The sequence below is a fragment of the Hippopotamus amphibius genome, chromosome 11 (genome assembly GCF_030028045.1).
Source record: "Hippopotamus amphibius kiboko isolate mHipAmp2 chromosome 11, mHipAmp2.hap2, whole genome shotgun sequence".
In the NCBI taxonomy this organism is placed as follows: domain Eukaryota; kingdom Metazoa; phylum Chordata; class Mammalia; order Artiodactyla; family Hippopotamidae; genus Hippopotamus; species Hippopotamus amphibius.
Genome location: NC_080196.1, coordinates 23388020 through 23397261, shown reverse-complemented (window position 1 = coordinate 23397261; position 9242 = coordinate 23388020). Strand labels below are relative to the sequence as shown.

The window sequence follows — 9242 nt, the reverse complement described above, 5'->3', positions numbered from 1 at the left end:
CTCATGGAGCATGTTGGGTAAACACTAGCCACTCTCGCTGCTGTTTAATGAGGTCTCTGACAGTGATGGGCATGTATTGGGAGCCTGGAGCATGTGGCTGAACAGATGTGAGGACTCTTCTTCCTCACATTAAGAAGGAATTAAGAATAACAAAAAAATATGACTACTAGGAGGTAGCAGATGAGATGGCCCTGAGTGCTTCCAGCTTTAAAAGTCTTTGTCTAAGAACTCTGAGCATCTTGGCAGGAACTTGCTATCTGCATGAAAGAAAGTATTGAATGGCCAATGGAAAACGAAACCAAACAAAACATTGCTTGGGACTTTTTGTAGTTCTTTGTGTCCTCTTGGAGAAGTGCTTTTTGGAAGCTCATTTTTTCTTTTTCCCCATAGCACTGATTTTTTTTTAAAGCGATTTTCATATTTTTGCAAAAGAGCTGCAAGGATTGGATGGGCCCTGTCATTTCACCATCCTGTTGAAGAGCCAAGTTCTGAAGTTCCCTGAGAGCATGCGTAGGTTAAATCTTGAACCAGTATTTGAAAACCATTCTAATGTGATTATCCACGTTGGACAAATAGGACTTGATTTGAGTTTCCCGTCTTCCCACAATGGAATATTCTTGAGGAAAGGGGAAGAAGCCTAGGGAGTAGGTAAGCCTTTAGTGTGGAAAATGAACAGTTGGCTTCAGAAGCAGCAGCAGGAGCTACATCCCAGCCCTGGGCAGAACAGATGAGACCAGAGTTACCACCTTGAACTGTATTTGCACTTAGCGGGGCTGCAGATTACAGAGGGTTAGTCCTACTGTGCCAAGGTTGAGCCAGACATTCTTTGCTGGCAGGAGCACAGACAGGGACCAGGTCAAATGGTAGGGCCAGCACAGGGTCCTGGTGCATGGAAGATGTGTTGCCAGGTGGTGTGACCACCAATCAGAAGTTCTGGGGGTGGCTCCCGTGGCCTCTCCAGCCCTGCCTTAGTCAGGATGGGCTTCACCCCCAGGCCTTAGATTTCCTTCTGACTGTAAAGCACCCTGGGCTCTAGACGATTTGCCAGGCCTCGGTGGCCCCTGCTCTGCCCTGACTTGGCCTCTTGCCTCCCTAGCCTAGTCACTTACTAACTGAAAGCGTCTTGTAAACACTTTGCTGCTATGTTAGTTTTTTTCTTTGTTTAAATTTATTTATTTATTGGCTGCATTGAGTCTTTGTTGTTGCACACGGGCTTTCTCTAGTTGCAGTGAGCGGGGGCTACTCTTCATTGTGGTGCGTGGGCTCCTCATTGTGGTGGCTTCTCCTGTTGCGAAGCACAGGCTCTAGGTGTGTGGGCTTCAGTAGTTGCAGCACAGGGCCTCAATAGCTGTGGCTTAAGGTCTCTAGGGTGTAGGCTCAATAGTTGTGGCACACGGGCTTCGTTGCTCCGAGGCATGTGGTATCTTCCTGGGGCAGGGATCGAACCTTTGTCCCCTGCATTGGCAGGCAGATTCTTAGCCACTGCACCACCAGGGAAGTCCATGTTAGTTTTGTTATTTTTTTTCCCACCCATCAACAAGTTTTGATGGGGAAGTTACTGTGGCAGGTGCTCTTCTAGGCCCTGGGGTACAGCAGTGGGCACAATGGGCTTTCGTGGGATGTGCATTCTCAAAGTGGGAAGGTGAAGTAAGTAAGTAGGCAGGTGAAATAAATCAACAAGGTAGCTGGAGAGAACAGCCAGGAGTGTGGGCATCCCGCAGTCGTTAGCCCTGCTGCCCAGGACAGTGGTGTGGGAAGGTGCTGTGCGCTCATGGCTGTTATCTGTCAAGGAAGCTGTGGCTCAGAGAGGGACTCTTGTCCAGGGTCACACAGCTGATGAGGAGAGCCAGCATCCAGGCTGAGTGAATTATTGTCTGTTGCTGCCTTACCTATTACCCTAAAATAGTGGCTTAAAACAATAATCATTTATGATCTCTTACAGGTTTGTGGGTCAGGAACTCAGGGGACAGTGGGGAGATTTGAAGGCTAGAGGCCGGAAGCATCAGAAGGGTCTAAACAGGGATGTTGGCTGAGACCTCAGTTGGGCTGTTGGCTGGAACCCCGACACCTGGCCTTTCCATGCAGCCTGGGATTCCACACAACATGGTGCCTGGGTTCCAAAGGCAAGTGTCCTGAGAGAAAGACAGAGACAGAGAGACAGAGAGGCACGGGAGGAGAGAATCAGCTAGGTTGAAGCCCTATCTTTTTTCTGACACAGCCTTGGAAGTCACATAGCATCACTTATGCTGTATCCCATTGGTCGGGGCAGTCACAAGGCCGTGCCTCGATTCAAGGAGAGGAAACATGGACCCCACCTCATGGTGGGTTCAGCAACAGCCCCACTGTGAAAAGAATACATGGGATGCGATAAATATGTTGCTGCAGGCTTCTTTGGAAAGAACGATCCACTGCATCTGGTCTGCCTACCGCAAAGCAAGTGTTCTCTGCACCTCACAGGCTGCTGTCTACCCTCCCAGGTCCATCACCCAGTCTTGTCTATTTGCTGCCTTTCAGCCTCTTGCCAGGTCTTTGATTTCTTCTGGATGCTTCAGGGCCAGCGGTAGTCCCACACCTCGCCCTTTCTGCCAATTGTGGTTCCTCCCACGGTTCACTGTAATTTTAGGCCACTCTAGATAGAGTTTATTCTCTCCGGTTTTTGAATCAGGGAATTCTATTTGTACTTCAGCGTCCATTAACCCGAGCGGAATCGGAGGGTGGACTTCATATCAGACAGCTTCCCTCCCCAAACAGGGGTGATATTCAAAATACTTAACCCATGAGGCATCCACTTACGCGGCCCCTGGGGCAAGCAAGGAACGCTAGAGATGGTCACGGGAGATGAGACCCGTGCTGCTGCTGTGAAGCGCAAAGAGGCTTCCGCGAGGGGGCGCTGTGTCGGGACCGACGCGGTGGGGAGAGGGAGCAGAGCGGCAGTCACAGCAGCGTACGGAGTGTTCTCGGGGGTGGAGGGGAGGAGAGATTATCTTTTTCTTCAACCTATCTTAGGTTCTTTATTTAGCTGGGGCCTTGTAAGTGGAGACCAGCAAAAGACAGATTAACAAGAGAAAAACAGAAATTTACCAACACGTGCATCACGAATATAATTAGGAACCCAGAGGAGTGGTCAGAACTGGGGCTTATATACCATTTTAGGCTAAACAAAGGAAAGGGGGTTTTGGGCTTCCGGGTGGTGGAGGATAGCTTTGGGAAAGTGATCAGGAAAAGTGTGGTAAATAAGGATAGTTTAGTAAGGTTTGTTATGCAGATTTAAGTCTGCCTTCTCCTTACAGTTGTCAAAAGAGTCCTCTTCCTGGTACAGAGGAGGGAAACAGCGTTATAAATGTAAATTTACAAGAAGAAAACCTGTGCCCTGTTTTAGAGCTTTTCCTGCAGCTGCTGGTTCTCAATGGCCTTTAGCTGAAAATAACCCATGTGGCAAAGAGACATGTTTTGGGGTGGCATATCCTGGTACCCTTCAGGCGTGAGTGGCTGATTCTGCATGAGGGAAACAGAAGCTGGGTCCTGTGCTGCAGGACTGAATATTCATGGTTCAGTGAGCCCTTCAGAGGTGAACTGGTGATTACACCCTGAGGTTCTTGAATAATGTCCCCTTAAGTGCTTCCAACTCATGTGTCATATTGGATATGGAAGTGCCCACACTCACAGGACCCAAATCTTGTAGTCTTTTTTTTTTTTTAAGTTGTGGTGCACGGGTTTAGTTGGTCCGTGGCATGTGGAATGTTCCCATGGCAGGGCTCGAATCCGTGTCCCCTGCATTGGCAGGCGGATTCTTTACCACTGCGCCACCTAGGAAGTCCTTGTAGTCTTTAATCACCTGCAAGGGATCCCTTTTTCCACTTGCATCCAATTCAGTAGCTTCTCTATGTTTCTAAAATAATCCATATTTTCGCCTTAAATCGTTTGGCTCCCTTGTGTAACTCCTTCCCCCACATCTTCCCATCTTAATGCACAACCTGATTTAGCTCTTTCTACACAGTAAATCAGCAAATATTTCATATATATATTTAATATTTCATATTAATAGTGTTCCCTCTGCTGTGTTTCAAACCCCTGGGAAGTATTCTCTGTTGGCCATACTACCCAAGCACTTGTACACTTTATTCTTTCTTTCTTTCTTTTTTACAATCAACTGCATGCATTTAAAGTGTACAATTTGATATTTTTTTCTTATTAGTAATGTATATATGGCAATTTCAATCTCCCAATTCATCCCTGCACCCCACCCCGCCTTTATTCTTTCATTCTCTGCCTTTGGCCTCCTTTTGCCCCCAACTCAGTTGTGTAATGGTTACTTATATTGGAATTGCATCTCTGACTATCTTGATCTGCTTTGGACACTTTGAGGGTTGTGACTGAGTAGCCTTCTGCTGGATTTTCTCCTAGAATATCCAGTAGATAACTGTCCACACAGACTGAATGCATTTGGAATAAGATGTTAGTCCTAAAACCTCAGTTAAGCCATTTATTCAACACATCAGTTTTCATTAAAATAGATTGTTTACACTGCTTCATTTAATTCTCTGTTGTATTTCCCCTAGAAAGGATTTTACTGAATGAGAACATTAGGGCCTCCGGGCACAGGGAGCTGATAAACAGGCCAAAAACGTAGAGGTTTCCAGGTCCCAGTGAGAGAAAGAGGATAGAGGTGATCATGAGAAAAAGATATTATATAAGTGATTTGAAAAGTAGAGCTAGGGTTAGCATCACTTGTAGGGTTGAGATTAGGATTATTAAATGTAAAATGGGAGATCTACATTGAGTTGAGGATGCAATCTAATTAGGAGGTCAAGGAGGCAAGAAGATTAGTACATGAATGGCTAAAATGAAGATTAGGATTAAAACAGAGTTAATGCTGCTGTTCTGTGCTGATATCAGGGTAAGTGTTGAATTAAATTTTGTGTTGGGACTAGAACAAAACTAGGATTTTCCTTTTTCTTATTTTATCAGCATGTACCCGAGAGAGTTTGGTATTGTGGCCATTGCCACGGGAAAACTGGGAGACAGCAGCTGTGAGATGAGGACTCCAGAACCCTTTACACATTCTTTGGAGACATTCATTCATGCATTCACTCACTCATTCATTCATTGATTTATAGGACTAATTGGGGGCTAACTTTCTGCAACATTCTGGGTCCTTGCTTCTGGGAGTCTGAAATCCAGTGGGGGAGCTAAGCCAGGAGCACACACCATGAACTGTACCTAAACTTCCTCCAGGCAGCTATTGTATCTTGTTCTCATGAGATGCTTTGGAGCATCTGATAAACTCTTATTCCAGGGAAGCAAACCTCCTTCACTTGGGGGAATCTAATAAATTAGACATAGTTCTAGACTGGGATGATTTCCTCAAAGTTTACTGAGAAGTTGAGACTTCTCACTTGGGCTGAGGATACACTGTATTTAATGGAAGGGTTAAGAGGCTGGAGACTTGAACCAGCCCTCCTGCATCCAAATCTCGGACTTTTTTTTTCCCCCTCCACTGGGAGGGGCACTGGGAATGTGTGATCTTAGTTCCCCCACCAGGGATCGAACCCACTGCCCCTGCAGTGGGAGCACGAAATCTTAACCACTGGACCACTGGAGAAGGCCCCCAAATCTCTGACATTGTTAAGCTGCTACTTAAACTCTGCATCTGAAAAAGGATAATGATACTATCTGCTTCATAGTGTTGTAACAGATATTAATCAATATGTGTAGGTTAGTTTAAATGGTATTTGGTATATCATAATCATTATGTAAATACCTGATAATAACAGTATAATTATCTTTCTGAGCAAGAGTATGAGACTGTTGACCATGGAGAGGTCTTAGATCAGGAGTCTGGGATGACAGATGCAATACCACATGTTGCCAGTAGATGGCAGAGAGCCAGCATTGTCAAAACTGACTCCAGAACCCTTGTTCTTGTTGTTTTGGCACACGGGCTTAGTTGCTCCGTGGCATGTGGGATCTTCCTGGAGCAGGGATTGAACCTGTGTCCCCTGCATTGGCAGGCGGATTCTTAACCACTGCGCCACCTAGGAAGCCCCAGAACCCTTGTTCTTAATCGCGTTAATATTGCTCTGCCTAATGAGGATAAAACGAGAGAACCATATAAATATAATGGTCCTGGAAAGAAGAGAGTTCTTTCCTGGAAAAGGAAAAAATAGGGGATTACAATTTTTAAATTAAAAACAGTGAATATGATTTTCTTTATAATGATAAAATAAGTTATCTCTTTAATAATAGCGGTTAGGAACCATGCAGTGGAAAGATTTCTGTGTAACTTTTATCCATCACATCAACCATGATGGTTTCTGCACCATTAGGAAATTTGATTCAGCATCACTCTCAAGGGTTAAAAAGCTTCTGCATCCACTTTTCATTTGTTTGAAAAATATTTATTAAAATTCGAGCCAGCGGACTTCCTAGGTGGCACAGTGGGTATGAATCCGCCTGCCAATGCAGGGGACACAGGTTTGATCCCTGCCCCAGGAAGATACCACATGGTGCGGAGCAACTAAGCCCATGTGCCACAACTATTGAGCCTGTGCTCTAGAGCCCGTGAGCCACAACTATTGAGCCCATGTGCCTCAACTACTGAAGCCTGCGTGCCTGGAGCCTGTGCTCTGCAACAAGAGAGGCCACCACAATGAGAAGCCCGTGCACCACAAGGAAGAGTAGCCCCCACTCGTTGCAACTAGAGAAAGCCCGTGTGCAGCAACGAAGACCCAACACAGCCAATAAAATAAATAAATTAATTAAAAAAAATACTCCAAAAAAAAAAAAAAAAATTCGAGCCAGGAAGACATACAGGAACCTTAGAGGTCATAGAGTACAAACTCCTCCTACTACACATGAAAAAATTGAGGCAAAGGGAAATGAAGGGACTTTCCTATATCAAATCACTAGTCAAAGCCAGTTATGCTAGGTGGAACCCAGGTCCCCTTTCATTTTACCCAGATCACTCTGGATTTAAAGGCTGGTACACACATGCCGATCTGTGCCACTCATGATTCATGATCATCACACTAAGCAGGAGGGGCGTGGACCTTGGAAGCAGCTTAGAAGAGAGACTCACCTTATTAAAATTCAGCAGTCAGCAGTATAGGGATTGTATTAATAGAGGTAGAGCACCTGAAACAAAGAAGGTGATAGTTCTGATCTACCAAGTGTTGGTTATACCAACCCAGGGTATTGCACCTATTTTAGGCACTACACACTTTCAAAGAAGGGGGTTGGGAGGCTCAAAGAGATTCCTGTCTTCAAATATCTGAAGGGTTATGTGGGATGAAGATTAGATTTCTACTTTTACCATAGCACTACTTCCCAGAAGCAGGGAGGCAGCTGAAAGAGCTCTCATTTCTAAATCAAACAGGCCTTAGTACAAGTCCACAGGGTCACTCACTAGCTATGACCTTGGAATGCTTTACCCTTTTGAGCCCAAGTTTGTTCATTTATAGGATGGAGATGCTATCTTCCTCATAGAATCTTCTGGTAAATACAATAACTAGCGTTTGCTAATAAATGGCTACCTTCCTAAACTAAGGGCTCAGATCTGAAAATGAGCTTCCAGTGGATACATAAGAACCTTGTGTGCTGCCACCCTTGCCCCACCTCACCCCCACTGGCCCGGGTTTTCCTGTGCTTGGAAGGGATAACATCACCCTTTCGTATATCGGCCTTCCAACATTCTGCGAGTTTTCCGCCTTTAGGCCAACCTCAGCACAGAGGAACGCTTCCTCCTCCTGGGTTTCTCCGACTGGCCCTCCCTGCAGCCTGTCTTCTTCGCCCTTGTCCTCCTCGGCTACCTCCTGACCCTGACGGGCAACTCGGCGCTCGTGCTGCTGGCGACGCGCGACCCGCGCCTGCACACGCCCATGTACTACTTCCTCTGCCACCTGGCCCTGGTGGACGCGGGCTGCACCACGAGCGTGGTGCCTCCTCTGCTGGCCAACCTTTGCGGCCGGGCGCTGTGGCTGGAGCGCGGCGGCTGCCTGGCCCAGCTGTGCGCGTCGCTGGCGCTGGGCTCGGCCGAGTGCGTCCTGCTGGCGGTGATGGCTCTGGACCGCGCGGCCGCCGTGTGCCGCCCGCTGCGCTACGCCGGGCTCGCCTCGCCGCGCCTCTGCCGCGCGCTGGCCGCTGCCTCCTGGCTCGGCGGCCTCGCCAACTCTGCGGCGCAAACGGCGCTGCTGGCCGCTCGGCCGCTGTGCGCGCCCCGCCGGGTGGACCACTTCACCTGCGAGCTGCCCGCGCTGCTCCAGCGGGCCTGCGGCGGCGGCGGCGGCGGCGGCGGCCAGGACTCCAGCGAGCGCCAGATGTTTGCTGCCCGCGTGGTCATCCTGCTGCTGCCGTCCGCCGTCATCCTGGACTCCTATGGCGCCGTGGCCCGCGCTGTATGGGGCATGAGGACCAGAGGGAGCCGCAGGAAAGCGGTGGGCACCTGTGGGTCCCACCTGACAGCCGTCTGCCTCTTCTATGGCTCAGCCATCTACACCTACCTGCAACCCACTCACAGCTACAACCAGCGGCGGGGCAAGTTCATTTCGCTTTTCTACACGGTAGTCACACCCGCCCTCAACCCACTCATCTACACCCTCAGGAATAAGGAAGTGAAGGGGGCAGCGAGGAGGCTCCTGGGGGGTCTGGGGAGGGCGCAAACTGGACACTAAGTCAAGGAGGGAAGGAGGGGAGTGTTACCGCAGGGCCCAAGGAGGGAAATGCCCACTGGGAAGTCAGTCAGTTTAGCCTTTAGGCTGTTCATTTCTGTATGAGGATCTGCAAGATTTGTGCTTAAGGAGTCCAAGGTTAATGGGGAGCTCCGTTCCTCCCATGAGGAAAGGTTCATGTAATGGAGGGAAAATCCCCACATCCTATAAAGGGGCAGGTCTAGTGAGGGGGAAATGATCTTCCGGGTTTCTCCTAAGCTGATGAATAGGAGAAAGTTTTACTCTGGGAGGATCTTCCCCATCCTCAGGGGATACTATACCCACCAGTCAGGAGTCCATATGCTGGTAAGATGACGTATGAAGGATTCCAGCCTGATGGAAGAGTGCATGGAAGACCCTGTGGTGTCTGCCATCAGACATATCCCTAAGTGACAATGCAATCATAGGCTGTACCCTGTAGGAGACCCCATGCCACAAAAGAAGCCACGGTCTGTCATCTGGGGGGAATCAGGCCAACCGAGTGGCCACCCAGCCAGTTAGAGAGTGCCCGCCCCAGAGCGCTTGACTGATCGTTGT

At 48.3% G+C, this 9242-nt stretch overlaps 1 protein-coding gene across 1 annotated transcript; it reads left to right on the top strand.

The window, feature by feature from the left end:
* Positions 1-4843: 4843 nt before the first annotated feature.
* Positions 4844-8669, top strand: LOC130830850 (putative olfactory receptor 2I1). The gene is made up of 2 exons (XM_057698167.1): positions 4844-4897; positions 7713-8669. Exons 1-2 carry the CDS (start codon positions 4844-4846, stop codon positions 8667-8669), a joined length of 1011 nt encoding a protein of 336 aa, XP_057554150.1.
* The last annotated feature ends 573 nt before the right edge of the window (positions 8670-9242 follow it).